Source organism: Rattus rattus, chromosome 3 (assembly GCF_011064425.1).
Source record: "Rattus rattus isolate New Zealand chromosome 3, Rrattus_CSIRO_v1, whole genome shotgun sequence".
NCBI lineage: Eukaryota > Metazoa > Chordata > Mammalia > Rodentia > Muridae > Rattus > Rattus rattus.
In genome coordinates, this window is record NC_046156.1 from 72734156 (window position 1) to 72757131 (window position 22976).

General features: G+C 38.0%; 1 protein-coding gene across 3 annotated transcripts in view; it reads left to right on the forward strand.

Annotated features, from left to right (window-relative positions):
• The first annotated feature begins 1065 nt into the window (after positions 1-1065).
• Positions 1066-22976, forward strand: part of Gria2 (glutamate ionotropic receptor AMPA type subunit 2) — a 115574-nt gene continuing 93663 nt past the window's right edge. Inside the window, exons 1-2 of one of the 3 annotated variants that reach the window (XM_032898200.1) lie at positions 1066-1796; positions 2310-2450. In XM_032898200.1, coding sequence (XP_032754091.1) covers positions 1709-1796; positions 2310-2450 — 229 coding nt within the window. In that variant the 5' untranslated portion in view covers positions 1066-1708. The remainder of the gene's footprint in view (positions 1797-2309; positions 2451-22976) is intronic. The other 2 variants (XM_032898201.1, XM_032898202.1) reach the window with 2 other exon arrangements.

Sequence of the window (22976 nt, forward strand, 5' to 3'; positions counted from 1 at the left end):
GATATAACCAGGAAGTGCTCTCATGCACTTCGGGGCCATCAGCCGATTCTCCCTTTGATGTCAGCTTCAATCTCCTGGCTCCTGGCAACAGATCTTTGAACCGAGACTTCTTTAGTTTCTCTGTTTAAAACAAAACACACAGTTTGGTGAAGGATTTCTGAGGCTTCAGAGAGAATTGTCACAGCAGGTACATAGAGACGGCTTGGCATGAAGTAGAATATTGAACATGAATTTCACAGGCACATAGAATCATCAGGAGTCTTCACCAAGCCCCTTCTCACAAACTTGAACTTCTAACCTATTCGTTATAACCCAGATACTCAAGCCGGCTCGATGTAATGAGGTAACCTACTTCCTTGAGGCAGTAATTATTTTTGAAATCTAAGGTCCATAATATAATGGGGTATTTGGTTTGTAACTTAGAGTCTGGACAGATTATGAAGTGATACATCCTTTCTAGACAACCTTGGTCTATTTTTTTTTCTCCACCCAGAAACCTACGGTTCCTTTCAATCCATATAAATAAAAAGGACATCTAAGAGCCAAGTCTACATGACCGTACAGCAGGAGGGAGTCTGCACTGTAGTTCAAGAGCAATCCACAGGCAGTGCGGCTTGAACGAATCGAACCACAACCCAAAGGGGCATACTCTAAAGATGGATTCCTACACAAAGTCCTTCAAAGGTTCAATCCAGTTACACACACCCAACCTCCGCGGCATCTTTTGTAGTTAAGGATAGAATTTTGGGTTTCCCTGGAATTATGCTTGCATCATAGGAAGCTAAAGTTCACAGTTTTGGGAGTCGTCCTTTCAGAGAGTATTTTTGCTTTTTAGCTGGGTCAGGTGAGGCAGAAGGCAGTGTGTCGATATTGCTAAGTGGATTTTGAGACAATCAAATCATATTCGTTGTACTTGATGTAAAACAACAGGGCCCTACGGAAGAAAGCTTCACTGCCAACAGCAATTAGCAGTTCGGCTTCCCAGGCATAGCAACCGGAAATCAGTTTTGCAGCATTTGGATCTGGCTGGAGCATCTCTGCAGCTACCATAAACCCTGCAACCTCAGCCCAGAGCTCCGACTAAAGCGCTGTCCTCGGTGCTAAAATCGGATGCGCAAGACTGGAGGTCTCTAAGAGGCACCAGGCTGCCCGGCTCTGAGCTGAGCTTTCTCGGCACCGAGCAGAAGCTGCCAGGGCTGTGCTGGGTGCAGGGCGCTGTGCGGGGGAGGGGTAGGTGCGCGAGCTCGCTGCCTGCCTTGAGTCGCGCACGCGCGCCCGAGACTGCCTGCCCCTCTCTGTGACTTTCCTGTGTGTGTGCGTGTGTGTGTATGTGTGTGTATGTGTGTGCGCGCTCGTGTGAGAGAGGAGAGAGGGAGAAGAGAGCTCGAGAGAGGGTGATTGTGTGAGTGCATGGGAGGGTGCTGATATTCCCAGACACCAGGACTACAGCGGCAGCTCAGCTAAAAACTGCATTCAGCCAGTCCTCGGGACTTCGGGAGCAGGGACAGGACGCAAGGCATCACCAGCCACCAGCTACAACTGGGAAATAAGGACTCTTCTGCCTTCACTTCGTGTTTTTAGCAGCTCCTTGCTAAATATCGACCTCAAAAATGCAGAGGATCTAATTTGCTGAGGAAAACGGTCAAAGAAGGAAGAGGAAGAAAGGGAAACGAGGGGATATTTTGTGGATGCTCTACTTTTCTTGGAAATGCAAAAGATTATGCATATTTCTGTCCTCCTTTCTCCTGTTTTATGGGGACTGATTTTTGGTGTCTCTTCTAACAGCATACAGATAGGTAGGTACCTTTTGTCTTATGCCTTTGAATTGTGCATAATTTGGTGCTAATCTTTGTTCACAGTGACCAAATTAATTCATGTCATGTAGACTTATGTCATACCTTGACTGCATTCCAGATTTAAACTACCTAGAATATACATGATTTTTTTAGACTGAAGTAAAAAGACAAGAGTATGCCTTTTGACACAATAGCGGGGAGAGGATCTGTTCTGACCCCGGGGCTGCGTTACTTCTGCCTTAAGGCATCTCCTAGTGAGTTCAGATTTTCGGGGGTATGATCGCAAAGCTTGAGATTAAAAGGGAGAACATTTTTGGTCTTTAGACTCCCCTCCTTGCCTAGATTCATTGGGCACCTTTTGGATGTCCGACCCTTGCTGCCCAACTCACTGATTATGTTTATTCTAGTGGTTAGCGTGAATAAGAGACTCTGGGGCTGCTGGGTGTTAGCACCCCACTCTTATCTCTCCAGGGCTCTGACAATGTTCTCTTGCTTGCTGTTCATTCTTTGCAGGGGGGCTATTTCCAAGGGGCGCTGATCAAGAATACAGTGCATTTCGGGTAGGGATGGTTCAGTTTTCCACTTCGGAGTTCAGACTGACACCCCATATCGACAATTTGGAGGTAGCCAACAGTTTCGCAGTCACCAATGCTTGTAAGTAATGAATATTCACGTTCTTCCTGTGCTGCACAGAGAAAGCAAGCCTGTGAATGCTGGTGAAGGATGGTGTGTGTGTGTGTGTGTGTGTGTGTGTGTGTGTTTTTTTTTTTTGCCGGCCTGTCATGTGTGGGTGGGAGTGACTGCACACGCGCGTGCGTGTGAGGGTACAGAGAGAAGGTGGCTGTAATCTTTGGGACCCCCACTGGCCAGCGGGCTGTGAAGTGGGGACAAAAGGCATTGAACAGTGTGACAGTATGTGCACCCTAGAATCTGGGGTAGGGGTTGGACTTGGACTGGTCTTTCGAATTCAGGGGGTTCTTGCTTGATTCTGGCGCCTCCAAAGAGGATCTCCCAACCCCCTCCCTCTCGAGCGCCTATTGGCACTCCACCAGAAGAGAACACGCTGTTCCCCAGGGCGCGCTGTGGGACTGTTGGACAGCTCTCATGCCTTAGTCCTGTAGCCTGGCAGGGCAGCTTCGACCTGCAGTCCCCGCAAGCCCCACGTCGTTCTATTGCCCGGGACAAGTTATTGCAATGGTTGTGGAGTTGGGCCCGGGGCTGTTACATAATGCCCACCCGAGGGGCGCGGGCACGAGACTGACGCAGGCCCTGACTGGCTGGTGTGAGCAGGGATGCTAAGAGAATGGGGACCCCAAGGGCTGAGGATGCAGTCAGCAGGGGATGCGGGTGTTGATGGGAATGCCTACCATATACAAACCTCCACCTGGTCGCGGGCAGAACAGGGATGAGGAAGGCGAGGACCAGAAGCTAGGTGCGTTCTCAGCTCCCTGAAGCAACGCCCAAGTGGAGGCGAGGATGGCCTGAGTGCTCGCCGGCCGGGCGTGCTTTGTTTCGTGGTCGCAGGCTCAGGCAAAGGCTACTGGAGACTGAGGTTGACTCGGAAGCGATTGCATCCGCTGAGTTTTAAAATCTGAAGAAGTCGCAGACCAGCCATTTTAGCATTTTCAGTTTTCAGTATCAGCCCCTGGCCTCTGCGTAGGGATCTGGAACTCATGAGGATGCTCTGGCAAGACTTTGGGCAGAATGACTGGTGTCCAGTTGCTGGGCAAGTGCGAGGTCGCCCGAGGCCGGCGACCAGGTCCCCGCGCTGAGGCAGCATCCTGCGCGCTCCCAGCTGCTACCATTTCCGGCCTCCAGGCTGGCAGATGTTTCCTGCCTTGGTGTTCTCAGCTTCCATTCCATAGATAACAATTTGGGGGAAGATTTGCAGGTGGTTCACCTCCCACTTTGGTTCCCCTGTAACAGAGCGGAAAATCACCAGAGGAAATGCCCCAAGGCAGCATTCTCACAACCGGTTGCCATCTCACCCACGCCCCCTGCACCCCCAACCTGTCATGCCAGGGACATCAGCAGATCAGGTTGCAAATCCTGTCCCCAAACAAATAAATGAAGAAATGAATAGGTGATAACGTGGTTCTGGTCAGAATTCTAGTTTTTCTGAAGGAACCTTTTAAAGAAGGATAGTTCTCTTAATCTGCAAATGTTGAGGAGAGAGACAGAGAGAGAGATGCTGGAGAAAATAGAGTTAGAAATAGACAGAGACAGAGCTACAGAGAGAAATTCCTCATAGAAGAGACACCAGATGGCTCAGAAGGTAAAAGCATTTCCTTCAAGCCTGATGGGCCTGAGATTACTCCCGGGGTCCCTGAGACCAGAAGGAGAGAACTGACACCTGAAATTTGTCCTGTGACCTCCACTTGCCCTCCTCAAATAAATAAATGAATAAAAATTAAAGTGTAATAAAATATCATAGAAAAGTATCTCAATACAATAAATCTTATTACATAACAGACAGAAAAATGTTTCAAATAAACGTGAAAGGTGTCCGTAATTGTCCTATTTACCTACCGAATTAGGCTGTTCCTGTGCTACCAAGAAGTTTCCGTCTCGTGTGAGTTGCCTGTGGACATGCAACTTGTGTTGGATTTTACCCAGCTGCATTTGTATGCACAAATACAGGGTCACAATGCGTTGCCACGTGGGGTTGTACAAAGATTCTGAAATATGGAGACATTTTGAAAATGTGTAATAATAAGGAAGTTGATTGTTGATAAAAATAATGAGATGAGTTTACTGGGAAAATAACAAATACATCCAGCAAACTAAATGGATGTTTCTCTCTTTCAACAGGTGTCGAGCCACGGTATCGGGGCTCTTTAAAGTTCAGAGATTGTAGTTGTGTGGCGCAGGTCCTCAAGCCAATATTGTTGAACGCTTTTTTTCCTAGTATAAACTGTACTAAAATAAGATATGTGGTGAGAGTATGTACACGGGGGACAACTACATTGTTTTCTTTTAAATTCTGAATTTCATATACCTGACCATAGTTACAAAAACCAGTATATTCAAGTCTTCATTTTTTAAAAATAGATTTTTTTTGTTTAAAAAATTTACCGAAGCAAAAATTTTAAAATGTACATTCCCATAAAACTACTCCACCCACAGAGCAGTATACCAGGCACCAATAACATGAGGAAACAAGCGAAACAATGCCCCAGGAGAATCCAGGATCTTGACTTTCAACTTCAATGCTGTAAGCTTCCTGACTGCTGCAGTCAACGAACAGAGGCTCTGTAAACAGAATTTTCTAGAGTCCACACTGGCAGGTGTTGAAAAGTCAAGTTACAATTTTTAATTTATTTTGTCCCTTTTGAATTTTCAAAACGTGGAAAGTCAAATGTATACTTTTCTTCTTCTTTTTTGGTTGAGGATAGTAGAAGGGGTACGATTAATTTAACTCTTAAAGGGAAGAAAGGAGATAGGAGGAAAGGAGGTGTATGTGTGAAACACAGCCAAACAGCCACAACGTCCATGTTAGATAAATAAGTCTCTGTTGCGCCATGTATGAAGGTAAACATGATCATTTAGATTCTGCTCTGGGTTTTACTCCAATGCAAATAGATAATTTGTTTCCATGCTGTATTTAGTCATCTTACATAGAAAGGACACAACGGCATTAAGTACACTGACAAATAAAATCAGTGTCTCTCCCCCATTTTCTTGGGAAACATCAGGAGGTTTCCTGTGATGACAATGTTGAGGTATATGGATTACCAATTGCTGCTTTTGAGAGAACTTATCCTTTATCTAGTGCACAGAAAAAAGAAATTAGATTTATTCGTTAAGAAAACAAAGTTTTAGAATTAAGGGATATCGTTTTGAGAGAGGAACGGATCTGCTTAGAATTTAGCTGTGAGATGGGTGCTCCTCCCTGGGAACATTGAGGCTGACCTAGAGTTAAATGTCTAAGTACGTCTACTGAATGGGGCAAAGAGTTAAATGGAAAGAAGTCATTTTATTCTGATCTACAATGTGCTCTGCTGCACTCCGCTCCCACACCCTTTCAGTACAACCGGATGATGAAAGTACCTGTTTGTTCCCATTTGTCTCCATGGATACCAGAGAAGACAAAGACAGATTTCCAATGTGTTTCTTTTTTTTCTTCTGCCTTGTTTTTTTTTTTTTTTCTTTTTCCAGTCCTTCTCCTCTCTTTATTGCCTCCTTGCTTCCCCCTTTCCTTTCTTTTTGGATAATTTTTGAAATGAATGTTTAAACATGTTAAAAGAAGAAAGAAAATTGAGACTATCATTTTAGCCGGAGTTGAAAGCAGTGAGGGACATCAGTATCCAGTCTTCCACCCACCCATACACACATCCACCCACCCACCCATTCACCCACCCATCCATCCATCCACCCATCCACCCACCCACCCACCCATCCATCCATCCACCCACCCACCCACCCACCCACCCATCCACCCACCCACCCCCACCCATCCATCCATCCACCCATCCACCTATTATCATTTTTCTAGTACCTCCAAATTGTCAGAGAATTAATGAATAGGCTCGCAATCACAATTTCTTTCTGATCATTTATTCAGTGGTGTTTCTAATGGTTTTGAAAGACTTGGGAATGCTATACTTTTCATAAGAAGCAGCCTCTGAGGTCTTGTCTGGGTAGTTTAGTATGAGTATGGAAAAGAACTCTAGTAGTTCTTCATGAGTAATTCATCATAATAACAGAAAAATCCCAATTTTTGAGAAAATATTAAGTTGGTCTTTGTGTTTCTATACACACTGTAACATTAGCTAACAAAACCAAGAGGGGATTTTAGAAAAAGAATTAAGTACTATATACTATAAATGATTTTCTAAAATTGAATATGGCACTAATTAGAAAAACATTTAAAGTAGAACTTTCTAAATAGGTTATACATGTGAATATTTGATCTCCTAGGATTTGGGGATTAAAGAACAAATATTAAATTTGCTCCTATGAATGTTTCTATTTATTCGAATGGATTATTCTGATAAATAAGCATTTATTTAGTTAATAATAATTTAAGAATTTTATATTTTAACTCTATAATGGTACATAAATTATAAAAATTTAAGCATTACATAAAACAGCAATCAAAATTTTATTTTTCTCTGAGCCAGTAGATGGAGATGTTGAAGAACAGATTGTGTTCCATCAAATTGCTGCACACTTTGATTACCTTCTAAGACCTCAGAAATGAATTTATTTGGAGAAATGGAAAGATGTAAATTAAATATAATTTGAAAGAATGAATTATAATACCAAATTTGAAAATAACATTCAGTAAATACTACGAAAAAGGCTGTTTAAGAATGTATTTTTAATTAGAAATTACTACGTATTTTTCATAAACTTGATCATAAACGCATTTAGGAATTGCATGAATTATAAAAATCTATTTAAAGAGAGAATTCTAAAACCATTTTTACACACACACACACACACACACACGTGTGTATGTGTGTCTGTGTCTATAGATCAGATTTGAAGACTTAATTTTTACCAAATATTAATTCTGAGGTGTCTTTCCTATCACTGAATTTTAGTACTCAATTATCAAAAATGTATATCTGTGTTCATTAAATTATTTAATGCTTGATAACTTTAGTACACTGTACATAGGAGGAATCCTGTGCGTTTGGGCATATGTGTATCTATGGTTTTAATTATAGAATTACATAGTAGTTGATTGCTTAGTGCATTACATATAGTTTTTTTTTCCCGTGAGAAATATACCAAAATGACCATACTCACTACAATATACGAGATTTTAAAGAAACGAGAACTAACTTGGATGCTGTTAAAAGAAATCATGATACGAAGAAAACAAATGTGGGTCAGGAAGAGCACCTATTGCTCTTTGAAAGATTACTAGCATTAGAAGAAATAAAAAGCTCACTTATATCAAAATAGGTAATTTATTGTTGAATTATTTGTACTGAAAATTTTGTCCTTTACTTATTAAAGAAATTTTAAGGAAATTGAAGAACACAGAACAGAAACTAGAGTCTAATTGGTTAAAATAATTGTATCTTGGATTGAAACTTAGTAAGTAATTAAAAATCATGACATGAAACTATGGCACGATATGCATTTGACTGCTCTTTGATACCTTGCTGCTTCTGTCTGGAGGAGATTTTGTTTCGCAGCAAGTCTGTAAGGGGGCAGGTTACCGCACTGTGACACTGTGACATCTGGATAATAATTCAGGAGCTCTCAAACTCTCTGGAAATCTAGGGAATATCCCTTCAAATTTTTCAAATTATGTGCAATATTGACAAATGTAAGGAAAGGAGAAGCCGTTTGCTAACTATTCCAGTGTTTCAGACAGTGTAAGAGAAGTCATCAGACATAGTTAACCACAGAGCACACTCTCTCACAGGGTTACAAATAAATCGAAACGAGGAACTATTCTTTTTGCTCATCTTTTAATCTAGCATTAGAGTTCAACGTTACTGGGGCTTATTGGTCTCTGAGTGAACTATTCCACTCTCCTCCCCTTTTAAAAAAAAATACTGGATTCTACAGAAGAGTCTATAGAGCCTATCAAAAGAATAAAACTCTCTTAACGGCAATTTTTAGTCAAAATTTCTGAGATTATCTCATGAGTTTAATAATTATCAAACCTGTTATAATATTATGCCCCTTCCATAAAACTAGAAAATGAACTTTTGAGCTAAAAAATAATCATGATTTAAAATTTTATGTACACGTAAAGTCTTTTGAAATGATATTTATCAATTTTGAAGAAAATGCGTGTTTTCTTCTATACTTTTAGTAAACTTCCAGTGCTAGTCTGCTAAGACATCATACAGAATAATTTTTTGCATTTATTCTCTTATCTCTTAGAGAAAAAAATTAAATGAAATTTTCAAAATTAAAAATTTTTATTAATAAGAGAACATTGGGAAATAAGGGGTATATTTTCTTGTTTGGGGCTAATTACTCTGTTTGCCTTATGTGGTTTTACACTCGTGTGTGTGTGTGTGTGTGTGTGTGTGTGTGTGTGTTTGTGTGTGTGTGTAAGTATATACACATCATAATTACTTTGTATATATGCTCTTTTGTTTTCTTCTGTGTATATAATTTATTTTTAAGTTATTCTCTAGTAATTTTGCTGTCTTTTCACTATATTGATAATTCTTTGGGTATATTAACTTTTATTTTTTCACATTAGCATATTAATTGGATCAATGTCTAAAGTTCTTACTTCTACCTTACAGATTAAGGCTAGGAACAGTTGTAAGATTTAATATGTTGAAATTTATAATAGTGTTCAGCAAAATAGAACCAGTAGAGTTGTAAAATACCAGGTTGACTTTAGAAAGAGATTTTTAAGTAAAAAATTATGATTTATCTATATTTTATACCTAAAATAAATCATTTCTACATCAAAAGCTGTACATGTTTTCTATTAATTTTAATATTTTGTATTCCTTCAGAAATTTAGTTTTTTAGTTTTGTAAAATCTATTTAGTGTCAAATTGTCCATTTTTTTGTAGTTATTTCACTATTCAAAATTAGGTTGGCCTGAGGTTTGTCCTAAACTTTTGTCTGTCTAAAGTAATGTGAATAGGGCACCTTAATGCCATGGTACTCCCTTCCACTTATGTAAAATTAATTCCAAATTTTTGCCATTTGCTTCATTTTGCATCAGAAGCTGCTATTCTGATGACCGTCAGTAAGCCTCAGATGATATCCCTGTATCATAAGTATTTTAGTCTAGTTTTTGAAACATCCAGATTCCACTGAAAGACACATAACAAATAGATTTATCTAACTCGACACTATTGGCTTTGGATAAAATATATGTGTGTCCTGTATAACTCTCCATTCTCATAAAAGAAAATAGGCTGAATTATTCACTTCTATGTTCAACACTGAAGTTTGGGTTACATAATTGGACAACAGAAAAGATTGTGTCAACCCATTAGCCTTTTATGGCTGACTCTAATCTTCAGTAAGAGTTTTATTTCTGATTTAGCGTCCACTCACTTCCTCTAACGTCAGCCCAGTTGCTGCAGTGAGAATGTCAAGCATAGAGGCTTTGTTTCTTAGTTGTGAGTAGGATCATCTCTAAAGATCTCCAGGTCAATGCAAATATTCTCCACGGTATATTACAAATGCCATGTGTAAAGGCCATGAAGAGCAAGGGGAAAATCTCAGGCACTGCAGCTTGGTCACTAGCGAGAGCTGTTAAGAATTAACTTTGAATCTCCTCCCTCTTTCTCTTCCTCAACTTTCACTTTGGTTTGATGTTTGCTTCACTTTGACCCTTTCCAGAGTGAATCATCTGTACGGGGGCATAGAGCTTTTGCAAATGATTGAATTCTTATTGTGAGATTAAGTTCAATATGTTATAAAAATGATTACTGTATGGAGGAGGAAATAAGGTAAGGGGGCAGTGTGTATATTCCTTGGTCAAAGCATGACACTGAGGTGTTTTATCATTCTGGGATGGGAGAAAACAAAACACCTTTGAACACAGAAGATGAAACATTGACAAATGTTTTGGGAGTTATCATAGCTGAGGAAACTGTTGATGCATATTGCTAGACTGTGGCACCATGGGCTTGTCAGGTACAGACATTCTGCATCTGCTTGATAAATGCCAGTGGGCTTACTTCAGAAGATCAAGGAGCAATGCATGTCAACACTAATGAGGCATTTCTGTTTATTTAACATTCATACACACACACACACACACACACACACACACACGCACACGTAACAATAATCTGGCTATTTAATAAACAGACATTTTAAATTTGAAGTAATTATGAAATTTAACAATGTAAATATTTTAAATGGAAATTCATTTTAAAATTTCTAAAACTTGAACTTCTTAGTAACTCATGAGAATATTGTTTAAATTATTGATAATTCTCATTTATTTTGGCCTTAAACTTGGTATCTTTTTGCCTCAGCCTCCCATGAAGTAGGGTTAAGATCATGTTCAATTAATACAGACAAAACTAACTTTAAGAGAGTTATCTAAAAGAAAGTTTTTAGGATAATACAATAAATAATTTCATTTTGAAAAATAAGATTGCATTATGGGAAGAATTTGGTTAATCTGTTTGAAGACATTGTTAAATAGACTTTCATGGAGCTAATTTGAAACAATGAAGACATAATTATCAAGAGATTTGTGTCTGCTGTTTGTTGTGAATTACATGTGTTTAATGGGGCTATTCATTTGCAGTAATCCAGATAACACAGAAATAGTTTGTATAATGACATTTCATTTGTATGTGAGACATTGGCAAAGGAAAGTAGTATGTTAGAGATATATTTGTGTGTGTGTGTGTGTGTGTGTGGTATGTGTTTATGAATTGGGGGTGGGGAGGGACAGAGAAAGAGACAGAGAGAGAGAGAGAGAGAGAGAGAGAGAGAGAGAGAGAGAGGAAGGGGGAGGAGAGACAGAGACAGAGAGACAGAGAGAGACAAAGACAGGACACAGACACGCAGAGACATAGAGACAGAGACAGAGACAGAGACAGAAACACATACACAGACAGAGACAGAGACAGAGACACACATACAGAGAGAAAAAGAGAGAGAGAGAGAGAGAGAGAGAGAGAGAGAGAGAGAGAGAGCAAAGACAGAGCCAAAGACAGACACAGAGACACCAAGAGAGATTTATTAGTTTTTCTTAATACTTTCCATGTTATATCACATTTTCACTCACATCATGACATTTCTTGTGAAATGTATTTCATAGTTTATAAAATGTTGAATTTCAATCTCATTTTAATTTATGTGAAAGATGGTGAAGATTGCTTTAGAACATCCTAGGTCTTTCAAAGCTTATAGTTTAATTCATTCTTTTACAGTGTTTTACCTGATAGTTTACCAGACCATTAATATTTTACATGTAGAGAGACTGTTTTAGGGCTAAGGACCATAATTCAAGCATTATCAAGAACGTGAATACTTTTAGTTCTTTGCAGGAAAAGTTCATAAAGTCTCGAGGTAAAAGAAGGTGTGTGTGTGTGTGTGTGTGTGTGTGTGTGTGTGTGTGTGTGTGTGTGAGAGAGAGAGAGAGAGAGAGAGAGAGAGAGAGAGAGAGAGAGAGAGAATGAATTAAGAAAGAAACACTGTGAATTCCTAGAATCCAGAACCCTGATGCCCAGGTATACTTGGGACTGCATTTCAGTCCTGTGGCTGGGTATGGATACTGAGAAGTTGCTTTCCTTCTTCTGTTCTCAGCTTCGTAGAAGGCCACGTAGAAGGCCACCATTCTATCCAGGATTGCTTAAAGACATAGTCATAAAAGCTTGAGGGATGCACTTGGCCACACATACATAGCAAACTTTTATTGTTACTTCCTTTAGTGGATGTCTTTGATGACGACTTGCTAAGAAAAACAAAAACACACAATGTCCTATGAGTATCTTTTTTTTTTTTTTTTTTGGTTCTTTTTTTTCGGAGATGGGGACCGAACCCAGGGCCTTGCGCTTCCTAGGTAAGCGCTCTACCACTGAGCTAAATCCCCAGCCCCGAGTATCTTTTTATAGAGCTTGGACACCCAAGCAGAACAAATGCTACTTAGTGATGAAGAGTCTAACAAAATCAACCCCAGGGACTACTTCAGTATGGTGAAGATTTCAATGAGATGCGAGTGACCATCAAATTAGAGTTTCTGACACTGAGTAGGACTGCATCCATCCCTTTAACATATCATACCTCAGAATGTTGAAAACCATTTTCTTTAGTACATTTTTCTAACCTAAGATTAAGGTGTCTCAACGCTTTGCAGAATCAAGATTACCAATCTTTCTTTGGTTTGATAAATTAAATTATATTTATATAAATGAAAGGCAGTCTAGAGAGTCAAAGGTTTGAAATCAGGCAAAAGTAGGCTTGAAAATAATTAGCAGTTTCATGGTGCAATACATGACATTTATTCTGTGTAAGACAAGGTTCACTTTTCTTGTCATCCTTGATAATACAATTAGAGGTGTTGAGTGATAAAATGAATGTTCAGATGAATTTGTTACAAGGAGTCACTATACCAGAAGTAACGATTATATTTTCTCATCATTATTAGGAAAGCGTTGAGTATATATTTTCTGGAATAATTTGGAATCTCCTTCCCCCACAGCCCTTTTTATATTTCAACAGATAAATAGGAAGAGCTGAAAATATAGGTTTACACTATTAATTTACCCTTCCACCATTAATGTATTTAAGGACCAACAAGGAAGGTGTTAGATTCCCATCAATAGAAAGGGAATATATGCAAGCCAGTTTCATTTTGTGGTCTCTTGGGAATCACCGGTCTGTAGGTTGTCGATGGCTTGAATCCTTTGTCATATTCTTTTGACAGTGTGTATTAATGGGCTTTGTTTGCCTGTTTCTCACCTGCTAAGATGTGTGGAATGTTTACAAAATCAAGTAACTACTCCACTTGCTTTGTGAAACACAGACATCGGACTGGATGCTTAGTGAGAATAATGAGTGAAAATATCAAAGCTTTCTGAAGTTTCTAGAATCCTCGCTGCCCACTTTGATGCTACTTTATGTTACAGTTGGCAGGCATATTACTCTACTGTAGTAGAGCAAGAATTTGGAACTTACCTACTCTGTTAAGACAAATCCATTTATTTATAAGGAAAGCTTATCATGAGTTTGAGATCAAGGGTGGGCAAAAGGCAGGGCATAAAAGGGAAGTATTGGTCTACAGAGTAGCAAGGCCATCTTGTATGCACCAAAAGCTGCCACAGGGTTTGTTTGTCTGAATTTTCAAACGCACTGTGGATCTCTGTTCTGTGCTGCTTATTTCAGTAATATCAAAGTGACAAGAACAAGATAGGTTCATATGTTGGAATTATTGGGGTTCAAGAAGTCTAAAGCAAAAGAAGTTACTAATTACTCTACAACAACTATACAATCTTCTTAGATTGTATAGTTATTGTTTCTAGTTCATTTATAAATTTTATGCTATGCCTTTGATGGAGAAGTGAATTTAAGTATCTTAAAAGTGGAACCGGTACTTTCCAATCTTGTGAAGAAAACAAAAATGATTTTGGAGGTAAAAAGCCATTGTTTTAAATACCAATTTCGCACATATTATTGAGAACAAAAAAGGTTTTCCAATTGGGAATGATACTGTTGATAACTATAACGTTAATTACAGATCTTCAAAAATATTTTGATTCATGTTTGAAGCAACAATTTGCAATTTGTTTTATGTGTTTTTATTTTCTTCTGATTGCCAAAATCTCTTCAATACACTTCGAATTAGTACAGACAAGGTTGTTTGCTGGTCTTTAAATGAATGAATACAAATAAATGAACTTTGTTCTTTTTAGAAATTACTTTAGCTTGGTGCTTAATAATCAAGCGATAAGTTTTACAGTGGTAAGGGTTATAGCATATTTTCAAATGTTAATGTAAATAACTATTCTGAATTAGCTATGGAGCACAAATATTCTATCATCATAACCTTAGTTCTAAAACAAATGCTATATAATCCAAACATTGATCACATAGCAATCTAAAAATTTCTGGTGTAAAAATCTTGATTATCTAAAACATAACATATATAACAAAAAATAAAAAGAAATTAAGACATTATTTGAAATAATATGTTGCTGTTTGGAGTGAGTTAAAATTTAAGCTATACAGTAGTTTTGAATTTTGACTCTAAAGCATTAATAACAAGGTTTGTAGAATATGGGGGAGAAGAGGAGAACTGGAGCTAAACAATGTGTTCTGGACGTGACAGGATTGCTGCCAAGCCGTGTTTGTTTTCTAGAAAAATGAGATTCAGTTTCTTTAAGGATGTGGTAGATCACACATGTCAGTGGTTGGCTTTAGATGCATGAGCATAAGGGTAGGACGAATTGGACGGGGTGGGGGAGGAGGAGGGAGGGAGGGAGAGAGAATGAAAATGAGAATGAGAATGTAGATGAAGGTAGGGGAAGTGGCTCTACAGGGTAAAGTCAAGTCTCCAAGAAAACACAAACAACCAAGAAACCCAGTCATAGGTGAGGAACTGAGAAAGAAGTAGGAGTGACTATATCATATAGATTGTGTGCATATATAAAATATTCAAAGAATTAAAAACATATGGAGATTTATTTTTAAAGTTTCTTACATATAAACTTAAAATGCTGCAAAGGGAATGTAATCAGTATTAATTCTGCCTTTTACCACACCTATTTGTCTAAGATAATCATTATTTGAAGCTTCTAGAAATGGGAGAATAATAGAGTTGGTTTTTTTTTTTTCTTTATCGCCTCTTGCTTAACATAACTCAGAATTCCTTATTACTAGCATGATTTGTCTTCCCCACACTTACGGTTCAGTAGGCTGATACATCTTGAATTCTGTTGATGAATCTTTTCTTCTTTTCCTGTTTCGCTATTTAAATGGACATCTTTTATGTATGCTGAAGGCAGAACCCAGGGCTATGCACACACTGTGTCAATCACTAACCTGTATTTTCTCATTCACTGTTGGTTTAAATTATCTGAATAGAGTATAAATAACAGGGTAAACAGTTACAAACATAATAAATTGCAGAAAAATAGCGATTACTTTATCTTTTTTTATTGGTTGTTTAAAAGGACATCACTTTACAATCCTACTTAGTATGTATAAGTTTCTGGTACTGCCTCCTGTCTCAGTGCTCATTTTAAACCTTTTAAATTTTGCTTTAATATTTCTTATGTAAATTTTAGGCAAGAAGTCACCATTTGTATTCCTGTATTGTGTGTGTGTGTATGTATATGTGTGTCCATAAATTAAGTGTGTACATTTTATCACAGTTTTGTTTAGTGGATGTCATGTACACTTTGTTTATTGATACTTGAAAGTAATATACATTTCCACCCACCTTCGTTCTTTTGTCTAGTTCTCTGACTTTTGTGTTTGTTTGTTTGCTTGTTTTTCAAGACAGGGTTTTTCTGTGTAACAGAGCTCTGTCTGTCCTATACTAGATTTGTAGACCAGGCATCCTTGAAGAGAGATGGATCACAGAGATCCACCTGCGTCTGCCTCCCCAATACAGGGGTTAAAGGCCTGAACCATCTCACTCAGCCACTTCTCTGTCTTTTAAAACTGCTCACGAATCATGAACTCAGTTCATATTTTTATGAGAATATTATTTTGTATTGGGTATATATTCAAATTTAGACATTGTTTTACTGTGTGTGCTTTTCCTGCTTTGAAAGCACACAGTCAAAAAGATTTTCTACTTGTAGTTATGTGTAAAGAGATAATGCGTGTGCACTTTTATTTCATATTTCTCTGAATTTTGATTCAAAGTAAATCATTTTGATTTACTTATTATACATAGAAAGCCCAGGAATCCAGCTCCATTTTTTATCTCATACAGACAATTGTCAAGTATATAAAAATTCTATTTTATTTTCTTGACTTAAAATCTCAATTAAATAATTCCTCAAAGAGTTAAAGACAAAGAAACTGCACTGGAAAAAAAAAGATCAGAACTCTATTACAGTCCAAGGGATGTAAAGTTATGCAAGATATTTGTTTCTTGAGGAGTGCAGTTATCATAAATTGGGCTTTTATGTTGCAAGGTCTCAGATCAATAAAAGAGTGTGTCACATTTTGAACATTAGTTGAGCCCAGAGGGATAAATAGAAATTTTTATTATGTTTTTTGGCTCGTGTCACAGCCCCATTACTACTTAAATGGGCTCTTGGTTTTGCATATTCCCTAACCCATATCGAGTTTAAGTAATGGGCTGTGATTATGACTTGGTTTCTGAACATCACTTTGAAGTTAGTTCAGTGTAGCAATCTGCATGTGCTCACAACGTCATCTTTAAGGAGCACAGTGCATATGTGACAAATGAGTGGAAATTATCTCAGAATCTCATGGCTGTATCAGTCAATGCGAGGTTTCCTTCCCCTCTTGTCTTGAAACCATCATTCTCTAAAATATCCCCGTGTGAAGCTATATGGCGGAGAAATGGAATTTCAACTGAATCGCTAAAGAAAATGCGAAAGTGTTACATGCAGCAATAAAAATTTTCAGGTTATTTTATAGTACCTGGCAAGGACAGTGTAGTTTGGGTCTAATATCAGGGAAACCTGTAAATCTTTAACCACTTTATTTTATGGAACTGTGAATGTTATGTGGCCTTGGTGATAAGGCTGAAGGTGAACAAGGGTCTAGAAGTGAGTTTTTTGAACCACCTTTCTATGGACATTAAAATGGAAAGTTATTTTTATCTTTCACTGTAAGTTAAAGCAATCCATTCCATTCAGTTTCTACAAGGCTGTAGTCATCTCTTTATATTTGAGTACATATTTTCATGGAGTTAGAAAGGATTTTTTTTTTTCTGGAGGAAGAGAAAAATATGCTTTTAGCCGCAGAGTTTCAACACAAAAATTTGAAAAATAATATATTTTATGAACAACATAGTTCAACCACCCAGTGAGATTATTCAATTAAAAACATTTTTCAGTTTTATTTGTTTTATTTTATGTGTATGGGTGTTTTGCCTACGTGCATGACTGTGCACTATTTGTGTGGGCCTGGTTCCTATTGAGATTTAAAAAAAGTATCAGATCCACCAGAACGGGAGCCACAGATGGTTGTGATCTGCCGTGTGGGTACTGGGAATGAACCCAGGTTCTCTGGATGAGCAGCCATTACCCCTGACTGCTGAGCCATTTCTCCAGCAGTGACGATTCCAAAACTGGTGTGGAAACCTTCTGTAGCTCTGACTGAAGTGTTATTCCTACACTAATCATAACTAGTAAACTAGTAATATCTTAAAGCAAAAACGTTAAAAACCTAGAGAAAAATATGTATAATTTTACCCAAAAGATAATTACTATTACTATTAATAAAATTTTCCCAGATGCTTTTGTACTTATTTTTATATGTAAATACCTGGCGACATTAAAGCTGTTTGCAAATTCAATTTTATTATTTCATAATGTTTATTTTGACCAACGAATTAAATATCTCCTATCTTCATTTTCAGACATTTGTAATCTCATTTTGTCTATTATGAAACATTGCTGCAAACTAAAATTCTAAATTTTCCTAACTCTGAGAAGTATAATATTGTTTTTGGGACAAAAGCCATGAAATGTTCAGTTAAAGTTTTCTGATTGTTACTCAAAGAATTATTGCCAATTTTTAATACAACCAGCACACAGACCATGAAGTAACTAGTCTATCAGATCCTCAATCAACATCACTGCTAAAATGCGAATTTTTACATATTTGATATTTAATAACCCCCATATTTATTTATTACATGCTTTTTCTAGCTTAGTGCACATTAGTGTTTAAAAAATTTTATTAAAGTCATGTCCTCATGTCCAATTTTTACTAATGATTTTGTGTTTTTTTTATTGAATTGTTTATATTTAGTTATTAAAATAGTATGGATAGTTGGGACTAGGTGGCTCCATGTACAGTAATTTGCTGCTTTCCTCTAGTAAGGACCACACCACTTTAGCTGACCTATCTTTGCTTAACTCATCAACTCTGATCAATAAACATATTTTAATTTGTTGTCACTGGGCTTCTATTTTACCTTTGATTGAAAGAAATAGTAATTTTTTAATATTATTACTTCGAAGATGCATAGGTTTAGTTTAGTTGTAGAAATTTTATTCTTCACAAAATCTACACTTATTTAAAATTACAGACGACACCTTAGTTATGGAAATTTTATTCTTCACAAAATCTACACTTATTTAAGATTACAGATGACATCAGAGACAACAGAAAACGCTACCTAGCAGCTAACTGGCTTGTAATAATAACATTGTGATATTGTCCTGCCTGCTCTTTTTCATTATAGTTTATAGTTTATATTAATGTACTGGAAACAATGTTTCTTCTCTTAGAGTTGTGGATAGCCTCGTAAAGTGTGTTTAGTGGGCAATATTTTGGGATGGAGCTTGAGAATATATTACTTTATATTTATAATTATTCAGTTCAATATATTCATAGCTTATCCATAGGCTTACTCAAAGGCTGAAATATTAGGGTTATTCATATAATTACATATACTTGCGTGGTTATTATTCACTCAAGAGATAAATATAACAGTTGGGGGTTCCTCGATTTTCCAGCATTTTCTTTATACCTAATGTTTGAAATTGTCAAACATCTTCATTATTTGTATCTTATGAAGCCCACATACCTGATTATCTATCTATCTATCTATCTATCTATCTATCTATCTATCTATCTATCTATCTATCTATCTATGGGAGACATGTTTTCTGTGTTGTAGAAAATATATTTATTTATTAGATAATCTCTTAGTATGCTTTAAATTTAATTTTATTTATCACAATACATATATATAAAACAATTTTGTATATGTATATGTCTACTTACACTCTACCATATGCATTATATATATACATTATTTTAATGTAATCTGTGATTGAATACCTTTTTCATGATGTCATTAATATTTCTTCTTACTCATTCATATTTTTATTTCCTAGAAGACATTTAGATTTTTTTCTTCTAGATCAATTATGTTCTAATTTGAAACAATCTATTTAGGCCTATGATATACTATTTCCACAAGTATTTTTAACTAAGTTCTTTTTCTTTAAATTGAAAATCATGTTTTCAAAAAATATATTGTGATCACGGTTTCTCCCACCTCGACTTCTCCCAGATTCTACCCACCTCCCCTCCAACTCCATTCCACACCCTTTCTCTCTTTAGGCAAAAACCAACCAACCAAACAGGCAAACACATACTCACACACAAATGAGAATAAGAAAAAGACAAATAAAAAAAAAGAGAAAGTACATGAAACACACACACACACACACACACACACACACACACACACACACACACACAAATACCCAATCCAGAAACCATAATATAAGCAAAACTCCAGTAAAATGAGATTTCCCAAACAAAGCAATATGAAAAAAACTCTACAAAAATATCAATGAGTTCATTTTGTGCTGGATATCTACCCACTAATATTTTAAAATGTATTTCTAAGGCATTCATTGTTCTGGATTAAGGATTATAATTAAATAGGCTTAATCATCTGATTCTTTTGTCCCCTTCATAGTCATCACTGACTATGTCTAGCTTAAGTGGGTTCTTCCAATAGGAAAGTCAGTTTATTAGGGTTACTGAAGTTGGTGTAATTGAAAGGAACTCACATTTCTTCTGACAGACTCTCTCTCTTTTATTTTAATTGAGTGGTTGGTTTAGTGGTTGGTTTAGTGGTTGGTTTAGTAGTTGGTTTAGTGGTTGGTTTGGTGGTTGGTTTAGTGGTCTAATGGCTGTTTATAAGGCAGCTGAATTATGTTGAGCTGTCGGAGCTGCTGCCACCAATTCTGATCTGCAGCTCTGGTTGTTGGGGAGTGATACTGAATACACTAGCTGATATAAGGTCCTTGCCATGTATGTAACAGAGGACTGCCTGGTCTGGCCTCAGTGAGAGAAGATGCACCTAACCCTTGAGAGACTTAAGGTTCTAGGGACTAGGGAGTTCTAGTAGGGTGGGGGCAGGACATCCTCTTGGCAATGGGTGAGGAGAAATGGGATGAGGAACCATCTGAGGGCACACCAGGAGGGGAATAACAACTGAACTGTAGAAAAAAATAATAATATTGATGAAGAAAACTTACATATATTCTATATACATATTCCATATATGAATATCTGTATATCCTAAATATATATAGACTGACATGGTGGTACATGCCTTAAGTCCTAGAAGGCAGAGGCAGGTGAATCTGAGTCTGAGGTCAGTCTGATCAACAAAGCTACTTTCAGGACAGCCGGGACCACACAGAACAGCCCTGAATCAACTCTCCCACCCAAAAACAAAATAAATACAGCTGATTCTCGAAGGCTTGTTCAGCTTCTGAACTTCCTGTAAGGAAGGGCTGAAGGAAAGTCCTATCAACTGTTTATTATTTGCTTTTATAAGGCGCATCACTGCCTTCTTGTGCTCAGCAGAGGACTTTCTTTTGTAGTTGAGCGTTACAGAAGCAGCAGAATCTCCACAGAAGTGTGTCAGAGGGCAAGAAGCATGGGGCTGATAGATTTCCACAGGGCACTTGTTTTTGGTAGGAGGGCTCAGTTACAAAAGTAGAGTATGCCTGGTTCAGCTGGTAACGTGGGCGGCAACTCCGTGTTCTCTAGCTATAACCATTAACAGCCGTGCAAACGCTTCTACGCACTGACTTGGTAGTCGCAGGTATATTTTATGTGCAGAAAATTCATAAGCCCAAGATCTGTGAATAAGAAGGATTGAGAGCATGTATGTGAGCCACTTTTGACCCTTACAATAGTATTATTTTAGTAATCTGATGGTGCTTAAAGAATTTTATCTTTTTTCGCAATGTTTGCAATTCCCAAGTCTGAAAAGCACCTTGGATTCCAATGGATTTGGATAAGAATCTGACTTCAAGCTCTGATAAAATTGAACCGAAATGAATACTCTTGATCTTATAAAATCAAATTGACCCCAGAAAGCTGGAGGAGTGTGAATGTTATTGTATTTTAATTTTCTTTCATGAATATCCTTTATGTGCAAACAGTCTAGATCAGAGGACATTGAACTCCTTTGACATACTAAGCAGTATGACTAGAGTTCTGCTCTCCCATTTCCGCTTATTCTGTACATCTCCTTTCTAGAAAAGCAAGAGTAGCATTCTAAAGAACATGATGAGTACTGAAGGAAATTGAACTTTAGTTGCCACTCTGCAGAGTAAGAACAGCATTTGGTAGTCTTTTGTGGTGGCTGTAATGGTTCGTACCTATTGGCCTATAGCTACTCTGTCTACCATGAGAGAGGTTTTGGAGACAGCATGTTTGCTCTTATGGGACCTCCATTGGCAAAGAATCAGCAGTCAACTAACCAATCGACAGAAAGAGCCTAATCAGCCAATGGGCTGTGAGCTCTGAAGAGACTCCCCAGGGGATATGACGGAGCAATGAGAAACAGACAGCACAATAGGTAGGCTGGGTAGAGAGAGGACCTAGATGGAGGTGAGGTCCTGCCTGACGTACATTAGATGAGAAGCAGTAAGGTGGAGGAGCAGTTCGGGAAAGGTCATCTCTGGCAGAGATAACCCGAAACACAAAGGTTCCAGTGAGAGAAGTCTTGGAAGAAGCTGGCAACTAGCAGAATGAGTGGGCAGGACAGTAGGCAAAGATGGCCAGCGAGAACAGAGCACAGCTCTGAACCAGGCATGAGAGCAGCATCTGTTCGGATGGTTAGTTCCTAAGCAGGCCGGAAGAGAAACAATAAGGCAAAGCAAACCAGAGAAACAAAGCTAAACCGAGGGGTTTATCTTTAGAGCAAGTGTCAGCCAAAATGTCCAATGGGAGGAAACAAGACCACTGTGCATATTCAGAAAAATCATTTCACAATGATAAAATGTATTCCTTTCTTTGAATTCTAATTCTTTGAATTCCTTTCTTTGGTTATGTGGTGTGAGTGTAGGAGATGTAACGAGTGGTATGTGTACTCAGGCAGATATGAGGTCTGTTAGTCCTAGTGAGATGGGGGAAAGCAACTGAGGGAGGAAAGGGTTTATTTAACTCACAGTTCATTATCAGAAGCAGTGAGGGCAGGAACTCACACAGGGTAGTAACCTGGAGGCGGGACCTGATGCCGAGGCCATGGAGTGATGCTGCTCACTGGCTTTTCCATCATGGCTTGTTCAACCTGCTTTGTTATAGAACTCAGGACCACCTGCTCACAGATGGCGCCACTGCAAGGGCTGGACCCTCCCCCACCAATCACTAATAAGAAAATACCCTACAACTGGGTTTTATAGACGCTTTTTCTTAGGGACCCTTCCCTTCAGATAAATCTAGCTTGTGTCAAGCTGACATAAAACTAGAAAACACAGCACTAAATTGCCTTCTATAAATGACGTACCTGATTAAAATAAGTTCAAGTTCAGGATCTTTGATATCCGTCCCTTACTTGGGGCTAGAAGTATTTTCTAAGCAGTGACTCTGAAGGTGGTTTGTGAAACTTTTCATGGTGAATGATGCTGGAGATTATGGGGTGATTGACTTGGACTCAAGGACTCCGTTTCTTTTTCTTTTCTTTCTTTCTTTCTTTTTCTTTCTTTTTTTCTCTTTCTCTCCTTCTCCTCCTCGTCCTCTTCCTCCTCGTCCTCGTCCTCGTTCTCCTCCTCCTCCTCGTCCTCGTCCTCGTCCTCCTCC